The sequence below is a fragment of the Astyanax mexicanus genome, chromosome 11 (genome assembly GCF_023375975.1).
Source record: "Astyanax mexicanus isolate ESR-SI-001 chromosome 11, AstMex3_surface, whole genome shotgun sequence".
Classification (NCBI taxonomy): Eukaryota; Metazoa; Chordata; class Actinopteri; order Characiformes; family Acestrorhamphidae; genus Astyanax; species Astyanax mexicanus.
This window is the reverse complement of record NC_064418.1, coordinates 10124789-10152500: the sequence shown is the minus strand read 5'-3', so window position 1 is coordinate 10152500 and position 27712 is coordinate 10124789. Positions and strand designations below refer to the sequence as shown.

Here is a 27712-nt window from a genome sequence, read left to right as displayed (position 1 = left end):
CGCTAACCGATTGCGCCACAGAGACAGCGCCGTGAAAAGTTTTCACAGACGGCTTTAAAACATTTAACAGTGCCCCCGAGAGTTGCAGTGCAGGACCTACGACATGGAGGCTAGAAAAGTCAGCCCGGCTAGCTCAGTCTGTAGAGCATGAGAGTCTTAATCTCAGGGTTGTGGGTTTGAGTCCCACGTTGGGCGTATAGAACTCTTTTTAGCACAAGGCTGAACTTCCTGCAGTAGGGTTGGAGGATATGGTAAAAAATCTTATCACAATATAGTTTTCCATATCAGCCGATATCGATATGTATCACAATATAAATCAAATCACTTTCTGTTACACCTAAAGGATTCTTTTTACTCATAAGTGACAGAATAAGGGAGTTATGGCCAAAATCACTAGCAGGCTCGGAGCCTTGTGGACAGACACTGGGACAAGGTGGGTACAAGGTGCTAAAACAGATTTTAAATTAATTTTAAAAAGTCATTATACATCCACACAGGTCCGCAGGCAACTACATAAAGCAAAATACAAGAGTATATCACAGTGTTCGTTTTGACAGGTGATTTTGATACAGTTTAGTCTTAGTCTTAGAAGCTCTACTTTTCAGTTGTCTACCCTATTTAGCTGCATTTCCTTTTAGAAAATAAAGATTTAAGGCAAAATAGGTATTTTTATATTAAAAATATGATAAATAATTTGCATGTTTGCGTTTTTCGTATGGCCGTATTTTATCCAATGTGGACATGTACATCATTCAAACCGTCAACTCTTAGGATTACGGAACTGCAAACCATTTCACTGTACGGTTCCTGAATTAGAGCCGTAAGAGTGCGTTATTCAGTTTTATACAGTTTTTAAGCAGCTTGTGTAATCCCACTCGGTTACTAGAGTTCAACCGTCACACACACCAAGCCCCCACCAGCGCTTACCTCTCCCTGTTGGCTCCAAAATTGCTCAAAATGAGTAAATCCATCGATCCATTCGCCAGTAATCCTTATTTATGTCCGAGAAATCGGAGGCATTTGCAGTTTACTAATGCAAATGCACAGAATCAATAGAGTCTCTGAAGAAAGACAGCTCTTTCGGCCAATCAGGTGCCGTGTTATGCGGAGAGAGGGGAGGGGGCTGTAACCCTACACTGTTATTGAGCAGAGTCCCGTTTTTCAGTTCTGTTTACTGCATAGCTCTGTAAATTCATATGCCATAGGATTAATAGCTTTATTATCTGCACAAAATATATTAAAAATGAGAATTGAATGTGTCCAAACTTTTCACTGGTACTTGATATTATTGCTATATATTACTAAATATTGCTATAAGTTAATTGTGCAAAGCTACACTATACAGCTGTTTGGTAATGCATGTAATAAGAACAGGTAGGATGCTGTCTGTAAACAATTTTCATGACATCCCTTAAGCCTTTTTTTAGCCCCATTTCAGTACTTATAGTTAACTAGTCATCTTAAGTAAAAGATTTGGGTTGATACTTCTACAAAATTATTTTTAACCCCAGTATCTATACTTGTACTTAAGTAATGAATGTGAATACTTTTGACACCCTCAGATGGGACTCATGTCAGCACCCGCTGCTCGCTGAGGACAGTAACTGAAGAGCATGTGTGTTCATCTCAGAGTCCCCAAAAGTCTCCAATAACACCATAAAAAGGCCTAAGATTTGACGCTTGTCGCTTAAAAAAAAAAGTCACTAGAGGTGAAAAGTCTGAAAAGTCTCTAAGTTGGCAACACTGATTATTTCTATTTTCTATCATTAAAGAAATTTATTGGAAAAATGTGATTATTAATATGAAACATGATCAAAAACACAATTTTAAAATATTTGTACAAAAAAATGTAACGCTGATAGAAATATTTTAAAGATGATTTTGAAAATTCAAAAACATCAATATTTACAAACACAATAAAAACATACCAACATGTATCTAGTTTTATTAAAATATGCCAAAATAAACTTAATTTGGACCAAAATCAAATATTCTGAGCTGATTTTAGGCCATTTCTAAAATTCTTTATTTTTAAAATGAAATATAACTCGAATTGATGTGACAGTGTCTTGGAATAGAGTAATTTATAAAGTTTCATTCAAATATGCTTCAAAAATTGTTTTTCAGTTGTCCACCAAAATCGCCAAATTATGTAGGGCTTTACTATTACCTTTTTAAGAGCGTTTGGATCATTTATCTATTTTTTTATTTTTCATGAAATATAACGCAAACTGATGTAAAAGTATTTGGACATGGTGAATTATGTGCAGTTTCATTCAAATAGGCTTCATAATTTTTTTTCAGTTTTTTACCAATTTTAAAAAATTACACAAGGCTATACTTTTAAACTTGTATCATTTATCAAATTCTTTTTCACTTCACATGAAATATAACTGTAGTGGAATGTATAAAGTTTACTTTAAATTTGCTTCAAAAATTTCTTTTCTTTTTTTTTTTTTTACCGAAATGAAACAATTACATAAGGCTGTACTATTATATTTTCTGCTGATTTTGTTATTTATATTTTTTAACCAAAATTGCCAAATTACATAAAGCTATGTTTTTACTGTAATTTTGGGAGTTTTTCAAACTCTCATTTTCCTTGAAATTATAACTGAAATGACTCGGAAATTGTCTGAGCATGTTGCTTAGTGCTTGGTTTTAGTTGAGCAATGAAATTTTCTTTTTATTTTTCTCCAAAATTGGCAAATAGTCCTACCTCTTTCTGTAATTTCAGAGAATATTTCTAACTCCTATTTTCCACAAACGAATTAACTGAAATGGGTTAGAAATGGCCTGGGCATTGTTCATAGTGCTTGATTTCCCTTGGATAAGCAATAAAATAGTTGTTTTTTTTTCACCAAAAACATAAAATTATGTAAGACTACAGTATTTTGGTATAATTTTACCATTATTTACTCTTGATTAAAGTTAAACTCTTATTGTTCATAAAATTATAAATGAAATTATTTTTTTTTAAGATTTTTGTTTTCATGAATTTATCACTGACATAGGTTGGAAATTGCCTGGGCACTGTGCCCAATTTCACTCTGATAGACTATATTACTTGTTTCATTCTTTACCAAAATTGCCAAATTACTTCTAAATTAAGTAATCTTAATTTCCTTTGATTTATGCATGGGGGAGCCATTTCTTTATAACCTTTCCTAGGACTAAAGTCCACTTACAGCAGCCAAGACCTACATATACCCAATAGCAGCAATAGAAAGCTGTCTGACCTGTGAGTCAGACAGTTCCAGGGAAGAAAGCATTGACCATATATTAAAGGTAAGACAACATATACTTTGCAGAGTTCTGAACATGCCATTAGGTGAAGAGAGGGGAGAAATTTTTGGATTGAGTTCAGGTGGTTTCTGTTTGTAGTAGGAAGCTGGCCCTCCCTCTCTGATGAGTGGAGTCAGGAAAGTAAGATAAGAATCAAAAAGAGGGAGATGGGGTGGTGGAGGGGGGAGGGAGACTTAATGCAGGGTGCGTAAATTATGTAGATGACATTTATGCGGTGCCAAGTAATAGGCGGGGCATGTTCATGCACCCAAACATTAGTTATTTCATAACTTCTTAAGGGTAAGAGGAAATCATCGGTCAGTTATAGATCATTGGCGTGTTACTGTTAAATATGTTCATGTCACAGACTGATACATTAAATGCTTGATTTTGTAAACAAATCTTTGACAGCATGTTTAAATCTAGCGTATGTCTAAATAACCATACTTGTAATGCACCTTGTAAAGTCCTTCTCTGTGTTTATTTTTTAATCACCTGCGACCAAAATTAATTAAACAGCTCACATGCACACTTTAGAAGAAAAAAAAAGATAACAACATTGGAATAAACAACCAAAACCAAAAAACTGAAGAAAAAATCTGTGTAAATATTTTATTAAAATATTTATTCCACCTGAAATTCATTAAAGTATCTGAGATTTGTGTGAAGTGTGATGGTGGCTATACTTAAACATTGCTTAAATCACAATAAAATAAAGCAGTTCAGTCTCTTTCACCGTTTGTTCCTCTCTTTTTGCTTCGTCTTCCAGAACAGGGCAAAAAGAGGCTTGCTGTTCTGGGCTGCACATTCAAGATAAATAAACAGGAACTCACAGCCTCCAAAGTTTCTCTCTGAATCTTAACATTGAAAAGGAGTGTCTGTGCAAAAGGCTCACAGAATCAACACCACCAATAAAAATCATTACAGTCAAAACTGCACAGCATGAATGCAAAAACACAATGTGGAGTTTTTTTTTTTAAGCTTTACCTTAAATAACAGATGATTGACAAATTCAAAGTGCAAGGCAAGGACTCTGAAGCATTTAAATTGCTTTGTTTTTTTTTTGTTTGTTTTATTCTTTTACTGAGGCACATGTCTGAAAAGCAAGCATGACGGAGAGAGTTCTTACCTACAGCTGCTTTTCAAAAAATTGCAAACAAAATAGAGAAAAAATAAAAGAAAAACATCCAGGAAATGTTTTTGTTTTTTTCTAAATGTTCATTTTAAGGGAGAACCCCCGTTTGTGTAAAATGGCAGGTAGAGGCTCTAAAATCCTCCAGAATCTCAACATCCCTGAGAGAAAGTCCGTTCTTCAGATGTGTCTTGGTCTGCCTTTCTTTATCCGGGCTGCCTTGGGTTTAGGGATATACTGGTTATTGGCTTGATGTTCCAGCTCTTTGCTGAAGTACTGGATAGTTTTGTTCAGCCCTTCCTCCAGCGGAACCTACAGTTAAAACAACAAAAAACAACTGTTTGGTTGGGATTAGTTTAACACGGGGAGGTGGAATTATGTAATTTCACTACAGGATGCCAGGAAAATATGACAGACTTGCACAGGATAAGAAACCTTGTGTAAATGACTTATGTAAGCTTATTGATTATTCATTGCTGTCACTTCAAAAGTTACCCAATAAAAAACAATATTATTCCTCTCTTAATTAAATAAGTTGTTATAATTACTGAGGATGTCCAGTAATAATTATTTTACTCCACCTCTCCAGGTAAAACTAATCCTGTCCGAATAAGCCTTTAAAAATAAAAGTTCTGATACTAAGGGAAAAACAAGGCACACAGCACCTGTATTTGAGATGAAGCTCTAGTTTTCCTGTGTAGTGAGTAAATAAATAATTACTTAACACTTTATCCTCCAGTGAATCATATTTCAAGACCAGCACACTTACCACAGGCTCCCAGCCCAGTAGCATTTTGGCCTTCCGGATATCTGGTCGGCGTCTTTGAGGGTCATCCTGCGCCTCCGGGAGAAACTGAATATAACTGCGACTCCCTGAACACAGGACAGAGTTCAGTCTATAAACCCCAAAGTAAACTTCAGAACGGAATGGAAAAGCCACCACTTTTAATATCTGAATTCCCTTTTACCACAACAGAATACGGCTTTGTTCACACAACAGCTGAAAGTGGCCCAAAACTGATCTTTTTCTTTATAAGCAAAATAGATGTCATTTATGTGGCAGTGTGAAAGGCAAAAAAATATATATACTAATATATGAATAAATTCAAAGGATAATGAACACAGGATTCATAAGAAATGATCCAAAGCTTATCCAAAGTAAATGACACAAAACAAAGCAGTGGTGATGAACAAATAAAAATCCCTTTTTTATAGAAAACACATTCGTGGTGATGAATCCTCCTCACAAACTCCTTGATAACATGCCTGTTGTTAGTTTCAGTCAGGTAAATACGATTGTGCCTGATATAGTGTTGTACTTTGAAGGCAAACAGTGTATTTTACAGAGCTAACAGTTACGTTCAAAGATAAGCTAGATGAAGTGTACAGAAGAAAAAGGCTAAAGTATGGAGACTTGGCTGCAGACCAGTAGAGGCAGGTGCTTGGGGTTTTGTAGTGTGATGATTCCTGTCTGAATTCAGATTTAAAGGCTTTGTGCTGAGAAAAGTTGTCTGCAGGTCTGAGAACTTGGCAGTTAAAGCAATGGACCATGAACATAGTTTACTGTGCTTCTAGACCCTTTTCGAGCCAGAATCAGATTGTAGGTTTTGCTGTATTCTGCTGGGTAAATGATTGTGTACTATTGTGGTTAGGTAGTGTGCTAAAGTTGGTTGTCTGTTGATATGGATAAAGGTAGTGAGCCCAGACTAAGGAGTGTTTTTTCCTTTGTTCTTAGAGTACCCAGTCCTGGTTAATATTCTCTGTAGGTCTGAGTACTTGTCAGTTAAGGCAATGGACCATGCACATCATGCTGTTATAGTGTGCTTCTGGATCCTTGTCAGGCTAGTATTAGATTATTGTGGATTCCAGTTGTTAAGTGCAGAATTGATCATCTTCCTGTATTATGTTACTTGATGGCTCCTGTGACGCTGTAAGGATGAAAGTAAAACTTAAATGTAAAGTGCTGCTCTTTTGAGCATGTACATCAGTTTATAAGAACATACTGTTCAGACAAACGACAGAGTCATAGTAAAAAAAAAAAAAAAAAAAAAAAAAACTGAACAACCTAAAAAGAATACCATTTGCTTCAAAGAGAAAATTTTATTTGGGCCACTTTTACATGCTTTGTGGACATAAATCTAAAGTTGGCATCAATTTATCTAAATTGATTTTGCACTTACCAACCAGGCTTTTAATAAGCTGAGCAAATTCCAATATGGTGTGCTCTTCCGGGTTTCCCTAAATCAGATGAGAGGAATGAAATCAATAAAACTAAAGGAGAGATCAGAGCAATTTAGCCTCAGGATGATGTGTTTGATGATAACAGTCTATAATTATTACAGTTACTATATTCAGACATTCAGCTACTATAAAGTCATATAGTACTTATAGTTACAATATTCAGTAACATTCAGACAGAATTACTTACAAAGTAAACACAATTAGCAATAGCTAGATCAGCAAAAAGATGAGGTTATGCCCAGGTATTGTACAATAACTCAATATAGTAATTATTCTGACTGGCAGACAGGTATGCTAATAAAATGCATGTATGGCAAGAATACTTACCAAGTTAACAGGACTGCTGACATTACTGTTCATTAGGGACACAAGGCCATTCACAAGATCACTTAAAAGATAGAAGAGAAAATTGTAATGAGACTTTTCGCATTATAAAATGAGAAATATACATTGTACAAGCAGGAGAGTGGTACCAAGTAGTAACCAAAAGTCCATGACCCACACCTGTACACACACAGCAGCAGTACAGCTATTGTATTGTTTCTTAGAATCAGTTGTCTTATGACAGATACTAGGGCGAGCCGAAACTATTACAGCAGCAGCAAGGAGTAAGGTTGACTCAGTGTCACCCATTCACACTCTCTACTCATTATCCAGATTCTACACAGATGCATTATCCACTAATAGTAACACAACAAAGTCCAATCAGGCTCCTAGGATTCGATACCTGGGTTTGGCGTGCTACCACTTTTGGGCCTTTGAGCCCAAATCTTCAACTGAAAAACCAAACAACCAATGATTTATAAAGGAAAATCATGAAAATTATCAGGGGTGCTAAAACTTTCATACCATTGTATGTTAAGGCTTTTTTTATGTAAATAATCAACAATTTTATAAAACAATCACCCAAAACAGTAACAAATAATAAAACTAATCTAATAAATGAGAAAATTACCCTGCCCCCCCACCAGAGCAGATAAATCCAAATCCACTTTATGTTCAGTCAAAGAGAGAGAGCTCAGAAACTTCATTTCTAACTTGCTTTGTTTTTACTATGAGTAAATGAGCTACTGAGGTCCGAGTTTCCCCTTCTGAAGTCTCCCTTGCTCCACCAATCGCTCACGTTCAGTAAAACTGAGCCGGATCCTCTTTTAGAGGCTGTACATGTAACATAGGTATGTAAAGACGTGTGACGTGGCCAGAAGAACTCCTGCGAAAAGCAACCCCTTCTCCACTCAGAATTGCTTCTGATTTCAGTTAAAAACACAATAATATGGACTGGCACTTTAAAAAGCCAGATGTAAAAGTGGAAAGTACTGATATAAAGTGAGTAAATATATAATCGGTTGTGTTGGACACTTTTAGAGAGACTTTGAGAAGTTGAGTGTGAACTGTGTGAGTGAGTTCATTCCCCTTCTCCCACAGTGTTTCTGTACCCAGCACCTAGATCAATTCCAATTCCAGCAATAAGAATAAGCACAGAGAACAGTTTGACAGTTTTTTTTTTTGGATATAAATTAAAAGTAGAAACCTCAAGTTTTAGACAAGAATCTGATCAGATTTGAGGAATCTGATCAGCACATTGCTGCGTCCTTCACAGTGGCATCTTTGCAGAGAAGATGCAGTCAAGGTCAATAGCTCTTTCTTTACGCCACTGTAATTCAGTAAACTCTGCACATCCAGGTGCAAATGTTTGTGTTACTGAGATAGTAAGACTTCAAACAGCCGGTGATGGCTCTGATCTCTCACCACCGATGAGCAGTTCAAGTTTACTGGAAAATGATTCTGCACTGCACACCTCAGTGGATGAAAGCTGTCTGATTAAATTAGACTCAAATCAGCATCCACACACACAGCTTTCAGGTTACATTTCTTTGAAGACCCTCTCGGCACACCTAGAATCATTTAGATGATAAGCATGGCTGCATGTTGGTGTGGGATCAGTGTTGAAGAAGCAAAATAAACATTAAGAGATGGAGTCCAGAGAAAGGTATTTTGTAACAGCCTAAAAATGTGTTAACATTAAAATTAGGAGCAAAAGCTTACATGGCATCTTTATTCCACTTGCATGTCCAAACAGACCAACAGCAGTCAGCTTATATATGGAAATGATCTCACAGATCATGAAAAAACCTTTTGCAAAAGAAAAACAGCCGGTACTCTTCAAAGTAAGCATGAGTCTGTATGCAAATACACAGCATTTAATTCAAAAACATCATTTCTCCTTTGAAATGCCTTCAGTGCTCCTGATAAAACTCCATGTGCAGTCCTGAAGAAATTTCACTGTGGAAAGACGTCAGTACAGCTGATTACGGTTCTGTTTTTCTTAATCAATAATAACTGAACCTGATTCTATCTTAAATGAGCATATCAGCAGATTTTATAGAAGACACAGCTGTGCATTAGTGCTGGACAATATCAATACTGGTCTCAAACTGCAATATTGATATTTTTCCAAGGTAACTTGATCAATAGGTAACAAAACTAAAACCCAAAACTAAGTATTATAAGGAAGTAGAGGCTAAGAAGGAAGGGTCTGCTCCTGCTCAGAAAAATCCTAGTATTAGAAATTGTTGAGTATAAATAATTCTGTGTTTTCACTTAACATTCAGTGCATCTCTATAACAACACTGGAATTGTCTACTCTTTTGCAACTGAAGCTCTAATTTAAACAAAAAGGGACCCAACAACAAATAAACATCTGTTCTGTCAAAGGAGTTCTTAAGCCCTATCCAGAGAAAATATGTTTCTCAGTGGGTCGTTTGGTAATTTTCTTTTTAACACAACAGTGAGTGGAAATGGGGGAGCTACTAAATGTGATGTCATGTGACAAGAAAGCCAAAAACTCACTGGTCCTACTCTTTTTTCAGTTGCAGTCCAGATGCAAGAGTTTTATCACTGATTAGAAGTGTCAAATATTTTTCACAGACTCCCCTGAGAAACTAATCCCGACTGGATAGAGCTTAAGACTGTTTTCTGCACACCCATAGAACAGTCAGTACAGCCACTGCACTTAATAACAGCTACATTAACAAAAAAGCTGGAAAAACAAGCTAGAAATAGATCAGCACAATGAGAACAGATGCATCTGTTTCTGAACAGAACTGATAAGCTTTACAGGCCCTGTGTATAACAGCTTGTGTGCCTTGAAAGGAAGCATTTATGAAAAAAGTCATTTGTTGAGAACTAAGTGTGCCCATGCTGCTCTAACAAAGAATCATATTTTTTAAAGGTAGAAAAACGTACAAAACCTGCAACTTAACTGATGAATCAGTTTCCAATTAGTGGAAACGAACATCTGGTCAGTAGTTCTTCTTAGTTGTTTTAATGCAGAATGGCATATACATATGATTTAAGGTAAATGTGTTCTAATTACGCAGGTGTTGTGAGAGTGAAACAATGACAGGTAAGTATTCAGCAAATCCATTAACTGCTGTTTGTCCAGATAAATCTTTTCTACACTTTTTGCATTGTGTTTTCCTCAATGTTTACTTCACTATGAATTAGGGGTGTAAAGAAACACTCATCTCATGAGATCAAGACGGCGTTTTAGCAATATATATTTTCTTATTTCAAAGTTGAAATATATCTCTGAAGCTTTCTAAATGCAAAACTGGAGGTTTCAATATTTTATTTTACTACCCCTTTTATTGTAATGATACAATTACACTTACACAGCACCTTTCTGGCACTCAAGGATGCTTACAACTACAATCCACACACACTCAACACACACTGGTGAGAAGTGGCAGCCAAACATACACCGTGTACTCTCAATTTTCTAGGCAATTTAGAGTATCCAATTTACCTGATCTCCATATTTCTGGACTGTGGGAGGAAACCACAGTCCCCGGAGGAAACCCACACAGACACAGGGACATATTTACCAAACATGTATATTCACTCTGACTGAAAGTGAACCACTATGATGAACAATTGCTAATAGAGCATTAGTCAGAATTCAATTAATCCACTGATGAATGAACAGTGTGAAATGTGGCCAGGCTTACCTGACATACTGGAATGCTCTTGTTTGAGATCCTGATCCATAAACCTTAAGAAAACAGGAAAAAGCAATATACATTAAAATAACAAAAAATCTTGTCTTTGCTACTGTGCTCTCAACAAGTTTCTACTGTTTAGTTAATCTATTTTAATAAAAACCTCTAAACCATATCCAAGCTGAACTAAAGTAGCTGATATTGTGCACGGTATTTTGTTTTGAATCTCAACATTATGTTAAAAAAAAAAGAAACATGCACTGACCCTAAATGTAATGAATACAAAATGACATGTTTGCACATGTTTGCACATAGAAAATACCAGTAATATGAATTACATTTTAGCACTGAATCATGCAGAATATGAGATGTATGACAGCTGGGACTTTAATAATACATATTGAGTACTGAGTACATATTTAAGGCATATAAATACACCTAAAGTATTTTATCAGTTTTTTTTTTTTTACATTAGTGTGCTCTGAAGCACAATATATTGGCCCACATACCATCCTTAAATAGAGGCAGTAGTCCTTGGTGGATTGGTACCTGTGAGGCGCTCTTATGAGAATGACTGTGTACATGTTCTGGCTATTTGGTGAGAGCAGGTTAGCTGTTGTGTGATTGGCTGTGCTGAGACTGACCATTTTTTATGACAAATTCAGTCACTGCAACAGTTCAGATCAGCCTGTGGCCCTGTAGTGTGGGGTATTAGACAAATGGTGCAGTATGTAGGCATTACCGTCAGTGGCTCTCCCTGTAGAGCCTGCAAGATGAAGTTACTGACCACTCGGCCATCGTTCATGTGCATACGAGAGCCAAAGGTGTTGAAGATCCTTGCCACTCGTACCTCCACACCTTCCTGAAAGGACAGGAAAAAAGCTAAATGACATCCATGTTTTATGCACACTTAGATCAGCAGAAAAACTACAGTAACAACAATTCTGCACCAAACTGTTTTTTTTTTTTTAGAATATGAGGATATGAGGGTTATACAAAATTATTCATAACATTAAAAAAAAGTATTTGATGTACTGCAGGCACCTCATGCAGACAAGCAAATAAAAAAAAAAAGAACAAATAAATAAACAAAAGGTTTTTCTCTCTTCTTATAAATAAACATAAGGTTTACTATTAACTATTTTACAGTACGTCAAACAATTATTCTGATAGGTCTGCAGCTAATTAAAATGACATGACAGAAAACATAATAAATCCCTGACCTTAAAACATTACAATTTCAACCCCATCAATCAAAAAGCTAACAAAAGTACACTCCACTTAGCAGGTCAATGCCTTTCATAGTTAATAATAACAGTCAAGTACACTTAATCACACCATTCAACCATTCCACACACCAACACAAAATGAAAAGGCCGTAAACTGCTGATGCAGAAACTTCAGTATAAAAAAAAAAATCAATATTAGTCCAGGCTAACCATACCTTCTGTGAACCAGAGAAGTAGGGATGAACCTAAACCTTTTCTGTTTAATTGAGCAATTATACTATTTTTGGGGCAAGCCAATAACATTCCAAGTCACACAATTAACCCTAATGGCAGAAGGTCAAGAAAAATTGCATTCACAGCCAAGGCTTACATTCTGAGTCCTTTGCTGAAGGAAAAAGCACATTCTGTTGTTTATTTACAATATAATGGAGTCCAGCAATAATGACAGCTTTCATCAATATTAAAGATTTTGTTGTTTTGTTGTTTTACATGTTCCAAGAAAAATCTACTCAAGAAATTTACTGAAACTTGTGAAATTATTTGCTATTTTAAACACCTCACAGTCTCCTGAAACTGGCAGTCAAAAGTGTCTGTGGTCATTAAGCCATGCACAGTTTGAGGCCAACAGCAAGCGATTCTTTTGATAATAACTATAGGTTATAAATACAATAATAAAAAGTCTACAAGTTGAAGGCATCCACAGGCTTAGAAACATGCAGTTTTTTTCTAAATAAACATTTACTCCATTATAATATCACAACATTTTAAGATTTTTTTATATAATGTTTTTTTTTTTAAGCAATATGGCAAAATCCAGTCACACTACATGTACATTTAATCATTCACAAGCATGAATGTGTATGCATATATGTACATATACATAAAGGTACTGGTATATAAACACTCCAGTTCACTTTATTTTATAATAAATGTCATTTGAATCTTGCATTTTTGCTCTTTATATCAGCCATTTATCCACACACCCATCCATTCATCCACCTACCACCCACCCACCTAAAAAACTGCTGTTAACAGCAGTTAACAGTGATTAAACTTTGGCTGAAAAAAAAAACAAGCTGTAGTTGATGAATCTAAATGACAGAAGATATCAGTTCCCACAAACAAAGGTTTATGAGTTTGCTAGATTTCTGACTTTACCTAAAACAAAAAAGGAAATACTGCTGAGTGCCCATTCTTAAGAAATTACTGATTTCTGCACACCCTGGGATTTACAACTTCTTGCTGATGCCTTTTGGTCTTTGTGGTGCTCAAACATCCATGGGTCAGGTGTTGCCTGGCTTAATCACCTTTGCAGTGATTTGCTCTTAAAATATGATTATGCAGAGTTTGTAGTATAACCTAACCTGATAAACTGAGATGGCTTAAAGGTTTTCTATCACATTCAGTCAGCATTTCTCAATATCGGCAGCAGTGCTCATAGATCTGACCCAGAAGGGTAGCCCAACCTAATTTCAGAGATGGATGATGCTTCTCAAGATAATAAGCATGTTTGAAAAGAATTCCAAAGCCTTGACTTTGAAATACTCTTTGTGTTAGATGAATGCCGTCAATAGGAGTTTTCCAGGGCCAGCAGGAGGGCCAACATCCAGTAGCTTTTATCAGCTGAATGCTTTTAAAAAAGGATTTATCCTTAAAAATGTCATCTTGACAGTTATAATTTGACTGTTTGTCTAAGAAATGGGCTTTAGATATCCACAGGACATAATTAGAATTATGATTAAAAATGTAATCCTGGTACTTCCCTGTATTTTGGAGAAAGATAAAAGTAATTGTGAAATGGATATTTTATTTTCATATTTTTATCATACAAATCAAAACCCCTCAGACTCTACTGCTGTTTTTCAAAAGCACTGCAGAAATTCCAGCAGCTGTAAACTACTTTCAGATGCCTCTCTCTGATGAAGATTAAAAAGTCCTTAGTAATTTCCTTATTTTAATTGGTCAGTTTTTTAAGAAATCCAGTAATTAACGATGAGACGCAGACAGACGGACACACAACACTACCAGTCAGGCCTGGTGAGTGACTTGAGATTTTTAGATTACTTTACATTTGAAATATTAACACGTTAAAGTTGCAAGATTAATCCTGTGTGTTAACATTGACAGCACCATTATTTTTCTATGGAGCAGAAATTGTCCTAGAAATTATTATGATAAATTATATTATTGTCATTAAGGCTGTTTTTATGGCACTGATGCAATTATAACATAATAGCATAATAATGCAACTGAATTAATATAAATAAAATGATTAAGAATATATTAAGACATTTGAGTTGGAACATAAAAATATTTTAATACTCAAAAAAAAAAAAAAGCAACAATAAAAATGTAACCACTGTTTTTAAACTCTCAACACATGAAAATATAATTGGAATTCATGCCTTTTAAGTCATGGTTTGGAACTTTTTTCTTCGTATTAGTAAAAAAAAAAAAAAAAACAGGAGAGAAAGTTTCGTCTCCACTAAGAGACATCACTGTAGTGGCGACACTTCAAAGTGTCATGCCACTGTCAAGACCACTCTCCTTTTGTGCTGTGAAAGTTAAATTCAAACTTACAGGAAGGTCTAGGCAGAACTTTTCATACTGTAAAGTATAACTTCAGCATTATCATTCTAATAATGCACATATTGTGTTGAGGAGGACAAAAACAACAGCCTTGGCTCGCTCAGAAAAAAACATACGGCATTCTCATTACCCACATGTAATGTATGTATGGACAGTCCGTTCAGGATGAGACCTTGTGGGTGTCTCCAGAGCAGGTGATGAGGTAAGAGGCCATGCAGTGAATTGTAAGTGTAGCATTGACCCTGAGGATGGATTTGAATGACAATGCAGCAGTCTATGTATCAGATTCATCATAATGCCTGAATACAGGTACGAGATAAGATAAATATTGATGGATGGATGGATGGATGGATAGATGTATGGCTAGGTGACTGAATGCTTGAAAGAGCATGAATAACCCAAGTAAAAGAAATTATAACACAAGTGTCCAACACATCATGTGTTAAATCTTAGACTAATCATATTGCAGACTGCAGGTTATGGCAAACTATTCAGCACCTTGAGAACTCTTATTTGAACCTGTGTGTTCTGATTTTCTCATAAGCAAGGTTTTGGATGAATGTTTAATTTAAATATTACATATACCAACTGCATAAGCTTTCAAGAATCAAATAAACAGTAGGTTAGAGCTGAAGTCCCTAAGTTGTCATTTTTTTAAACTGAAAGTAGTAGTGTTTCTCAGTGGGCAGGGGACAAAACATTTTAATAAATGGCATCAGTGTGCTTCTGCAACCATTCCTGCAAAACCAAATCCAATAATTGAATAAAACATTTTGGACACTTGCACTGTGAACCAATTATTATAGCCAACATTTCATTTGTCTGCAATACTACTGGCGCTTAAACAGTGACAAATTGAAATTCATAAATCATTTCTTAATGATTCAGTGTCTAGCTTGTTTTAAATTAAGACCAAAATAATGTACTTGACCCACAGTGTAATTAAAAAAAAATCTTTAGTTAGAAATTTAAACAAATCATTTGTGTAAATAAAGGCATCACACTGATTGTTTCAAATGTAAAAAAACTTGTTGTCTTTTATTAAATAAACCCAGACAGAGAGTACAGCCTGTGTGTTTCTGTGTGCGGGTGACTGTTCACACTTGCATGAGTTGAGAGAATTGAAGTGACATGAGGTGCTAATATAAGAGACAAGATGATGGTAAAAGAGCTTGACGGATGTGACCACAACCTGCTAATTAGTGGCTAAGAAACCTGGGGGATTAAAAGGGTGTCAGGTCTGCACTTTATTGGCCCACTGCTCTAACACATTTAGCCATTTAATGGACAAAGATAGAATGTGAGAAAGAGGATGGACGGGGGGAGGGGGGTTAAGAGAGAGAGAGAGAGAGAGAGAAAGACACTGAATATGAACAAAGCCTGTGACAAAAAATAATAAGCAGCAATTTTTAGTCAGGGAGTTTTTAAAATATCGGTTATTAATAAAGGTATAAGTATGGGTAATAAAGCCTATCACAGACTAGGAACATTAAAAATCAATGATTATGATCTCAAAGTGTAGACATTCAGCTTTATTACAGAGGTATTTGCATCCAAATTGGGTTTAAAGTTATGAATTACAATTTTTTCCATACATTTTTAGAGTTTTAAAAATAATTTGACTTTTGGCTACTCACCTTTTCAATTATTTTGTAATGCTGTTATTTAACTTACAACTAAGCAGATAAAATATCTAGAGCTGATTTTGAAGTGTCAGCTGCATTTAAAACCCGTTGATGTAAAATTTTAATATGAAGTCCAAAAAGCAACACTGTCAGTGAAGCAAGCAATTAAAACAAGACAGTTAGATAGACAAGAACAACAAGTACAAAAAGAAAAGATAATGCTAATGATTCATTAAGGTGTGGACAGATGGCTGACAACAGAACTGGTTCCCTTTTGGGATTGTGAAAGGGTTTTGTTGGGGTTTAGTACGGATCTTGATGAGATCAAAACACCTAACGCGTATCAGCAACATGCACCATCGCTACTCTGCTGAGCCTAAGATTAGAAGTGTAAAGTATATTCTATTTTTATTGTTATTGAGTTATGAGTTTTTACGCTAAACACATCGAAAAGCTGTGGTAGCATTGTGAATACAAATTGTATTGTATGCAGCAACAGAGGGAGCTCTTCACACTGCAGACTGTACTGATGACATAAGGCTGGAGGTAGAAAAAGGTAAAGGGAGGTGAAGCAAAGAGAGGTAGAGTGAGGTAAAGAGAGACAAAGCGAGGCAGAGTAAGGTGGAGGGAGGTAGAGTGAGGTAGTGTAAGGTAAAGTAAGGTGGAGAGAGAGAGTGAGGTACAGTGGGGCAGAGATAGATTAAGTGAGGTAGAGTAAGGTAAAGAAAGGTAAAGTGAGGCAGAGTGAGGAGAAGGGAGGTAGAGTGAGGTATAGTGAAGTAAAGGTCCACAGTAAACATGCACCAAACTTCTTTACCTGGGAACAATTCTAAAACCAAATGCTGAAAAACCTTTAAAGGAGCTTAAACTAATTTATCAGGCATTACATCGATATCGCAAAATCCAACAGCCTTATCGCACATTTGATTTTTGCACATATTGTAAACCCCAAATGTGTACTATCAGCCTTTCCCATAATTCTTTGTAAATGCATACATGTGTACCATCAGAAGTGTGAGGTTATTTACCAACTGGCTAATTATTTGAATGGTAAAATTACTCACTCTCCAAAAGGAAGAGGAATATTTAAGCCTGCAGCTGGAAAGAACTTGTTTTAATGCCTCACATTACATTCCTGTGCAATTCTAGGGATACAATAATTTGGCAACTAAATATATATTTAGCCTGGAAATGGCAAAAGGTGCTATTACTTAAATATTTCAGGTAGCCAGTGAACAATATGCAGCTGTTTGAATTAGGAAAATAGCCCTCTAGTACTGTGCTTGCCATTGTGTTTAACTAATTGGTCTAGATGCTTAGACAAAGAGACAGCAAAATAATCATCTCCACTTTAATCTGTTTTGACAAGCTGTCCAACTATGATGCTCAGCTAATTAAACAGCATGTCTTTGCACAGATTCTAACATTTACATTCTGTTAAGTATCGCTACATATCACACTTGGTCTACTTATATAGTGATTCTCAGTGTGTAAACAAGATATACTGCCATACTGACCATACTAAAATCATCAGCTTTATTAACTGTCAGTGTCTGTTTTGACAGGAGGACATTAAATCTTTTTAAAGGCTGTCTTATGCGTGGTTTACACCTGTTTTAATGTCTTATTCCTGTTTTGGAGCAGTCACACTACATGACTGACTGGTGACACAGGAGCACAAATTGCTTATGCTCCTCACAGACTGGCTTCCTTCAGTTACCAGTGATTAGCTAAAATAAATGCTTTGGTCTGAATTCACTGAAAACCAACTGTCAGTATTGATTATATTTGTAATCCAGCAACTTACCAAGCACAATGAGAGTTCAGCAAGAAGATTTATCACTATGCGAAGAGAATGCACAAACTAATTTTCACTGCTGATATATGATAGAATGGAATTGAATAGAAACTGCAGACAACAAACCCTGTTATCAGTAATTTTGCTTGATTCTATTTGCACATCTTATTTTTTTGTACATCACATAAAAAAATCACACAAAAAAAGCAAACTGCCTTTTAAAAATGATTTACCCCTATATGAGCCACCCCTATAATCAGTAATGTCCCCAAACACCGAGGACTGGCTCATGCCCCCTTTGACGTGTCAGCCACTGAATCTTTTTAAACTGTTGCCAATGCAGCATCCCTAGATATCCAGTCAGATTAGAGAAAAGCAAAGCTCCCCAGCTCATAAATCAACTAACAGATGCTTGTGCTGACCAACATCAAGCTAGTAATGATCACATTTGGCCAAAGCACGGCCAAATCTTTGGATCATTGTGCCTTAGTCTGTCGGTTGGCCAGAAAACTCTACAGCTTAGCACAGTCTAATTTTATCTTCTATACTGCTCTTGCCCTAGTAATGTAAAATAAAGTTTTTTGAGGGCAATGCAGACAGTCTAAATTCTGTTAAAAATGAACATTTGTAAATGCATTCTTATAAATAACCAAAGAACAAAACATTTCTGTATATTTTTGATGAATATTCTTGTGGCCTGACTTTATAGAAATAAAAACAATTGAATAATGGTTTAATAATAATAAAAAAAGAATAAATAATATAAAATTAAATTATATATCCATAATGTTTGTCTAATGCATTTTTTTTATTCAACTGAAAAATTTCCTTTCTTTAAAAATATAACCTCCAATCCACTACAATAGTAATACACTATATATTCACTAGTAAAGGGCAAACTATACCAAGCAAGCTCATTCTTACCTTGAGAATTCCTACCATATCCAAGCTCTACAGTGTTTATTTATCCAATAGACAAACACACATTTATTATAAAAAAAAAACCCAAAACAAACAAACAAAAAAACATCTAATCTGACCGCTATTAACATTGAGTTCAGAATCTGAAAAGGAAGCGTAACTTAAAAGGACAGAAATAGCCAGACATTATTATCTTCTCCAATCTGTCTTTGGTCACCCGCTGATATTTCTGGAAATGTCATTATATTTCAAGTAAAAAGGGAAAAGGCAGATGCATTTGATTACATTCAAACCGAACTGTCTCAGTGATCGACATTTAGCACAACGCCATGTAAATATGAAGGCGTAGGGGCGAGATTATTCTTAATACGACATTACACAGTGAACTAAAGTACGGCTGTGGCTTCAGTGACAGAGATAAAAAGACTGAATCTGAGAGAATGATAAAGGGAAGGACAAACACAGATTTAATCAGATTCACTAAGGCTGCTGTCAATCACTCAGGCTGGGCATTCAAGATCCGCTTTGCGCTTAGGTAAAGACTGGAAATTAACCCGTCACACAAAGGTAGACTACATAATCAATAAAAGAAGAGAAGAACCCTCATAGCTGACAAGCTGAAAGTATATATACCCTTTAACAGAACTGAATTTATAGTGCACTGGCTTATTAATCACATTAATTAACAGAGTAAGCAAAGTACAGAAGTGGGTGGTTTGGGACTAGGGCTGCCCCTGAGATCTGACGAGTCCAATTTTCAGAGAGCTGTCAGATTCTTCCTTTCTACTCCTTTCTAGACAAAATGCACAAGGGTGCAAGTTTGTTGTCATGGTAGAGCTTGTGTAGTGTACGTATGTGAATTACCACGGGTTGGTGGTGTTTTTGTGTGCGTGTGTGAGTGTGTGTGTATGTGTGCGCGTCTTTGAATCCGAACATTCAGTCATGTAAATAATTGAACAACAGCTGGGAAGCTTAAAGGTTTAGTCAATTTTAATCTTTAAAGTAAAGTAAAATATCAAATTAAAAGGCTACACAAGCTTATTTTAAACGTCAATATGTGCGTGCTGCCTGACTTTATTACATGGTGGAAATCAGCACTGGAACTGCAACTCATTCCTCTGAATCTCAGCCAGAGACTGCTTGATTTCTCAAGGAACAGGCTGCTGTAATTTGAACAAAGATTTTTAAAAAATGCACTCTGTAAGGTTGGTTGCTGATGTGTAGAGATATATATATAAATAACCACTATTTTCTCGACTGTAACATAGGTGTTATTTTTCCCTTTCATATACCTGATAGAAATGCAGCTTTATTTGCTTCTTTGTTTTGCCACGCTTCAGTTGTAGGTTCAGTATTAATTCAAACGTAAGGAAAACCTTGATTAGAATTACCAAAGCAAAATTAACAATTTAATAAAGAAAAAATGACCTTGTCACAAGAAAGGAAATTACTCATTATTTGTATTATGTTAATGTAGAGTGCCGGAACATTTATTCACAGCTGAACAGTCTGCTGCTGACTTACCTGCTTCATGTAGGCGTAACACATGGTCTCTGCAACACGCTTCCCTTCATCGTAACAAGCTCTAGGTCCAATCGGGTTCACATGACCCCAGTAGTCCTCATTCTGAGGATGCACCTCAGGGTCTGAATGCGCAGACAAAAACACAGAAAATAGCATCTTAACGTTTATCTGATGTGACAAGCCACCCAATTATTATTAGCTGTCCACCAACACATGCGCCCACACCTCACAACTCAACGTTTATACATGCGTCCGCATGTAAATGTGGAACACAAACTCCACATGTGGGATCTCACTTCAACACATCCTGCTGAGCCTGACAGCAGGACAACGCACTGCAAGTCTGACCCAGCAGGATAGCGGGAAGTCAGGGGCAGTGGAACAGAGGCAGAGTGTGTAACATAAGTGTGTGTGTAATATAAGTGCGTGTGCATCTCATTATGAGGTGTGAAACAGAGCAGTGAAAGTGTGTCTGAAAGACATGGACATGAAACCTGTCTCCAGGCCCAGGGGTTCTGCGACACCTGTCTTTCTGCTTTAAATCAAATCCTCACACACAACAGGCTGCTAAACATCAAACATGTCTGAAGGGTCTCATATCTGACACACTACTATCACTTAATTAGATATACAAACACTACAATTAATTGATAGCACCATATTATAAAGCATCAACACATATTTCCTTGCAAATGTATTGAAATAAGTATCATTTTATAATAATAAATATATTATTTTTTATAATTGTAAATCTACTAAAAGCTGTTAACCTTTTAATTGATTGGGGCTGCCTCATACTGTGAAAAAAATTATATTGCGTTACTTTGATTATTTATGCAACATATATTGAAATTAGTGCTGCACAAAATATTGTTTCAGCATTGATACTGCAAGTTACACAAAGTTAATATCAAGGTTAAATTGAAAGACATGCATGTTTTGTGCAATTTTAATTACATTTTAAAACCTTTTTGATGCTTGATACAAAAAAAAATGTTCTCACTGTTCGCATTGTGCATGACAATATCTGTGATTATATATACCCAATATCATTTATATAATCCAATCCTTAATACACAGATTTGCAATATTAAATACATGATACACTGGACTATTGATGCCTAGCAAATTATGAGAAAATTACCTTTTTTATTATTATTTTTTATATTGCAGTATAAATTGCAGAACAACAAAATATCACATTAACGTCATTTTTTCCAATAACGTGCAGCGACAGAATTTTTGGATTGTTAGATTTTTAACAGATTTCCCCAAAAGTGATCCAGCATGTCATGATATTAGTAATGCACTGAAACAAAATAAATGATTTTTAGACTGGTAAAATGTCTGGTAAAATTCCTGAAAAAAAAAGAGGTCTCTAGAAATGGGCAAGTTTTTGCATCTCGTATTTTCTAATTTAATTTCAAGTTCTGTGATGTGATACATAAACATCTAAATCATTAATGTTATTTTTACACCACCCCCTTTGAGAATATAAACATACCTCCATAAACTTCTGAAGTGGAAGCGAGAAGCAGCCGAGCTCCCACTCTCTTGGCCAGACCTGTAGAAAGACAAGAGAAACATCAGCTCAACTCTAACCTAAGCTCAACCTGACTCACTATTTATTCCTAATAAAGACAAGAAACAGCAAGACAGAGTCAGGTCTAGAAGAATGGACAGTAATACTGTTGTGATTATTTCACAGTCCAAAAAACAAGAACAATTTATAAACACTCAATGGAACGTTTGCTAAACTCCTTGAATTTAAGCTGAAGTCTTGAACTTCATTTAGATATTCTAGAATCTAGTCTACCTTGCCATTACTTCATGGTGATGGGGGCTCAAACTTGACTTCAGGACAAAACGAGAACTGCTTTTTGGAACAATTTAGAATATATGTGTTGAATAAGAATTAAGAGAACTTACATAATTTGGCCCAAAACGCATATTATATACATACTGAAGAACAAAACCAGTCTATCCATGCATACAGTCCATTACATCAGCTCCACTGAGCACCACTTTGTAGTTCTATAATATAGGCTGTAGTTCTGTATCTGTTTCTCTACATATCTTATTATTATGGTCCTTTTTTCACCCTGTTCATCAATACTCAGGACCCCACAGAATAGACCACCACAGAGCAGTTATGATTATTATTTGGGTGAGGGGTCGTTATTCTCAGCACTGCAGTGACACTGGCATGAAATGTCAATCTTGTAGATGTAAAGTCAGTGACAGAAGCTCATCTGTTGCTGCACAGCTTGTGTTGGTCTTCCTCTAGTTCTTCATCAGTTGTCACAGGGCACCATATGCAGGATGCTGTTTGGCTGGATATATATGGCTGGACTATTCTCAGTTCAGCAGTGACAATGGGGTGTTTAAAAACTGCAGCAGAACTGCTGTGTAATTACAGAATTATAAAGCACTTCTATATGCTTAGTAAAACTGATAAGATGGACAATTAGTGCAGAAAGAAGGAAGTGGACTTAATATTCTGAATGGACTGTGTGTAAAATTAATAATTAATAATAAAATAAATGCAATTTAATAATAATTCAAATATGTATTAAATGTGGGCACCTTTTCACTGGTTGTCTAAGAGGAGGAACATTTAAATGGAGTGGATGTGTTAATGCTGTATAAGCTACACACCCAAAAATTCAATTAAGCATATCTGACCCTTTGCATAATAGAGAAATGTTCCAATTACAGAGCGTAAACAGGTGGAGTGGATGAATGGAGACATCTGTGAACATGTCGTCAGTTGTTAACGTAATGTTTCTATTTGCTCACCAGCTGCATTACAGAGTAGTCACCCACTATAGCAGATGTTTGTTTAAAGTGGTCATCATGTTCTTGCTGAAATACAATAGCTAAAGCATTGAAAATAAGGATAATAATAATAATAAGTCTGAATACTGTGGAGGAATAAAGCTTTAACTGCCATAAGTTAAGCTGTAACATCCATAATCAAATCATTGGGTGCATAAAGATTCGATTAGTCTCAGCTTTTATCCATAACAATAACAATATTCGTTGGTAGCAATGTGTAATTAGCAATAATGTTGATAGTTGCTGTTGAACTTCAAGGTGAAACAATGTTCTCTGACGCATTTAAAAACATAGACAGACGGACACTTGCTTTTACATACATTCTCCTATCAATGCTTTGCTGATGACACCTAGCTCTATCCATCATTCCCACCTGAAGATCCTTCGATCTCAGCACTGATATCTCAGTGTCTCTCAGACATATCCGAATGGATGAAGTAAAACCACCTACAACTAAACATATTTAAGACTGAACTTCTGGTGCAACCAGCAATACAATCCATCCAACGCAAACATTGGATCACTCTCACTCTCCCCAACAAAGGTTGCTAGGAAACTGGGCGTTATGGTTGAGGACCAGCTCTCTTTACTCACCATGTTGCCTCAGTTGCTCGGTTCTGCAACTTTGCACTATACAATATGAGACAGATTAGCCTATTACTAACAAAACAGGCCACCCAACTCCTGGTACAAGCAGTGGTCATCTCACGTCTTGACTACTGCAATGCAATGCAAAGCTAACGGGTTTCCCAGCCTGTGTATTAAAACCACTACAGATGCGCCAGAACGCAGCAGCACGTCTAGTCTTCAACCAGCCAAAACGGGCACAAGTCACCCCACTGCTCACTGAGCTCCACTGGCTACCAGTTGCTGCTCGTAATAAATTCAAAGCTCTTACAATTTCCTACAAGGTGATGATAGAACAAGCTTTCTTTTATACACTCGCTCCTTAAGGACTAAGTTACCTTCCATCCACTGCACTCTTCCAATGAACATCGCCTAGCTTTATCAAATATTGGCATACAGAAATCCAGACTGTTCTTCTATATAGTTACCCAATAGTGGAACAAACTACCTTCCACTACCAGATCAGGAGCGTCCCTCACTATCTTCAAAATACTCCTGAAGACAGAGCTTTTCAAAGAGCACTTACTCTTCCTACATCTCCAACATACTAATTACTAACTATATTATTTATTCATTTTGTATTTTCCATAACAAGCATCAACAATTCAAATCACAAACCCCAAGTCTGACTTAATGTATATTAGGTTTAAAGGCCAAAAAAGGTCACAATGCCACAGGTCATATAGACTGACTGAGTTTTCACTTCTATATTACCATTATCAGACAGTATTATTGAACAGCAGAGATACTAATCACGCATTTCTTGTCATTCAAGGCGAACCAGCCAATGGCGTGCGTTAGTAGCCGGTCAGGTTACAGCAACGTATAGGCTCAACCACTTGTTTGCAATTATCCTTGTTGTTGACAGTAGCTCTAGACACATCTGAATAAGATAGATGTTGAGAGAGCAGAGAGTGTCCTTGTATGAATAATAAGATACTGCCAAACTACCACTTGTGACAGAGCAAGGCTGAAAAAGATGAATAAGCCAAAGATTCAATCTGCCTTATTTTTTATAGTCACAGTAAGAATTCAAAAGCATTTTTAAAGTATTCCTGATAGAAGTCTGTAATCCATTACTTTTACCTTTAGAAAGTAGAAAAAGTAACGTACAAATCAAGGTACTTTGTGTTGAAATGAAATTATTTTTGAGAGTACTTACCAAGCATATTGAGAGTGCCAATGGTGTTGGTTTTGAGGGTCTTGATGGGATTATACATGTAATTGGGTGGAGATGCAGGGGAAGCCAAGTGATAGATCTGGTCCACTGTAGAAATAGACAAAAAAAATACAGTTCAATGAAGTGAAGACCACACCAGCAACAACAAATAATTAATAAATATGTAAATACAATATAATCTATGTTAATAATACTGTAAACTATGTGAAAGGTAAAACACTTCAAAGAAACCCTGACAAGACAAAAGCAGTGCACCAAATATTTATCTAAACTATCCTTAATTTGTTGCATTTGTTGCAAGAACACAGCATACAACAAACCTTCTCCAAGTATTATTAATGCCTTCTTCCCTACATTGCCCAGTCTTCACCATAGCACTTTTAAATGTAAATATGTGAACAGATGATTATTTAAAATAGTGCACAACTCAATAAAGAAGTAAGACATGGATTGAATTGACAAAAAAAAGAAAAAAGAAAACAAGGATCGGTCAAAAACACAAACAGCTCCTTTCATCACAGCAGGGGAAGTAAAGGAGAGCCTAAGGCAAAGTCACAGCCTCCTGTGCACAGCAGGCCTCGTTCAGACCAATTTACTAAGACTGCAAATAGACTGGCAACCAACAGACAGTGGAGAAAAATTAAACATTTGTTAGAAGCAGGATTCATAGAAAAAGCAGGTGTTTGATGATTTAAGTGGCTTGACATATGTCCTATTTAGATTTATTGGAGTTTCTAGTGGGTAATATTTTCCATGAATTAGACACAGCAGTGCTGCTGGAGTTTTTAAACACTCTATTTGACACTCTGGACTAGCTGGTTCACCTTGTGGCTGTATCTAATTCACTGTCATACACACTTTTATTCCCCATAAAACTGTGAACTTTCAGAACTTTATGCACTCATTCACTTTACTAGCCTTAAGCTATTATACAATTTGCACTACTGTTTTATACGGGTTCTGTTTATACTTGTACCGTCATCCCATCTTAATCACCCCCATCACTATTGCACTATTGTCTTCTGTCTTATGTATGTCTATTTGTGTATTGCACATATAGTGTCTCCCATTCTTTATAGTATATATCTTATTTTCAACCCCCATCACTATTGCACTATTGTCTTCTGTCTCACATATGTCTACTGTGTCCTTGTTGTATTGTACATATAGTGTCTCCCATTATTTTATATTATATATCTATTTTCTGTACTTGCTCTAATTTTTGGGAAGGAGGGTAACGTAATTTCAATTCTCTGTATGTCCTGTAAATATGCAGTATTGACAATAAAACTACTTGACTTGACTTGACTTGATCCACTCATACCAGTACAACACTATTACCAGAGAATAATGATCCACCACCCAAATAATAATAGCGGATAATATAAAGCGAAATGACTACAGTCTGTAACTATAGACCTCCAAAAAACTCCTACTTACCCAGTTTAGCTGGAAAATGACACTGAGTATATATATATATATATATATATATATATATATATATATATATATATATATATATATATATATATATATATAAAGTAAGTACACTGGACTGTGTACATCTTACCCCAGGACTCCATGTGAACTTGCTGAATCTGGCCTGTAGATCTCTGGCTACACTCAATATTGTATACAAACTCACATGAACACACCGGCACATACCAGCACACACAGACCCCTAACATCACCCCCCTGCCCTCACAGTGCTGATGCTCGCAGTGCACCAGAGTTGGTCACCAGATGCTGTGACTCAACAGGACTTGGAACTGGCAGACAGATTTTCCATTAAAGCAGTCTGCTCACTCTGTTCATCTCTCACCTGTAACCGCTTCTGTTCCAGAAACACGTTTCCTGAATGCACACCCAGGCAACATTTTACACATAGAGCACAGTCAGGGAGAACAACTTACAAAGGGCACCTTGTACCTTTAACAGCACACTGATCAGCCATAACAGTAAAACTGCTGACAGGTATAGAGAATAAAAGTGATCATTTCTGTACAATGGCATCTTTTAGGGGTGGGTACAAAACTACAACAGGTGATAAAACTGAAATTTGTAAAAAAAAGTGCATAGCAGTTGATCACAGGATTGTGGGTTTGATACCCACAAACCATTGACCCTCTGGGTCCAAGCCTGCTTTTTCGAACACTTTTGGCCAAAGCGGACAAACGCTGCTATTACAATCAATAAAACTGTATAAAATAAGACTGGGTGGTGGGGTTAGAGTGATGGGTTGTTGATGCATTGGAGGCAGAAAATATGGACAAATGTAAGGATCATATCCAGGACATCATTCAACAGGACAGGACTAGGGCTGCAACTAATGACTATTTTAGTAGTTGCCTAATCTGAGGATTTCGTTGTTCGATTAGTCGCGATTATTATTTGTTATGCCTTCATTTGTATTTCCTATTGGTGAGGAGAGTTTAACACGTAGGCCCCAAGACCAAAATGCAGTATATTTTAATAGTTTTACATACCTATATTAAATTAAAAATTACAAAGTATATTATAGGAAACATTTACGCAGTCTGGATGTTATTTTCAGGAGATTCTAGGATACTTGTATATAATTTTTTTTCAAGGAGATATCTCAAAAAAAATATATATATATGTTTTTTTTTATTATTATTGAAGTCTGTAGTTACCATAAAATATAACTTCATTTTAATGGAGTGGACAGAGTAGTTTCTCCCCAACAGTCAGCTAACGTTAG

The 27712-nt window shown here is 36.0% G+C and overlaps 1 protein-coding gene and 1 non-coding gene across 3 annotated transcripts in view; both read right to left on the bottom strand.

Moving 5' to 3' along the window:
* Positions 1–25, bottom strand: part of trnan-guu (transfer RNA asparagine (anticodon GUU)) — a 74-nt gene extending 49 nt beyond the window's left edge. Inside the window, exon 1 of the tRNA in view lies at positions 1–25. This exon is cut by the window's left edge and continues 49 nt beyond it. This is a non-coding gene — a tRNA (tRNA-Asn).
* Positions 26–3872: 3847 nt separating this feature from the next.
* The window catches only part of uxs1 (UDP-glucuronate decarboxylase 1), a 48110-nt gene continuing 24270 nt past the window's right edge, over positions 3873–27712 (bottom strand). For both annotated transcript variants that reach the window (XM_022680510.2, XM_007227947.4), the window contains exons 7-15: positions 24973–25077; positions 21850–21909; positions 20346–20467; positions 11402–11521; positions 10669–10712; positions 6986–7046; positions 6598–6655; positions 5187–5290; positions 3873–4729 (exon numbers count right to left, since the gene is read on the bottom strand). In XM_022680510.2, coding sequence (XP_022536231.1) covers positions 4598–4729; positions 5187–5290; positions 6598–6655; positions 6986–7046; positions 10669–10712; positions 11402–11521; positions 20346–20467; positions 21850–21909; positions 24973–25077 — 806 coding nt within the window. In that variant the 3' untranslated portion in view covers positions 3873–4597. The remainder of the gene's footprint in view (positions 4730–5186; positions 5291–6597; positions 6656–6985; positions 7047–10668; positions 10713–11401; positions 11522–20345; positions 20468–21849; positions 21910–24972; positions 25078–27712) is intronic.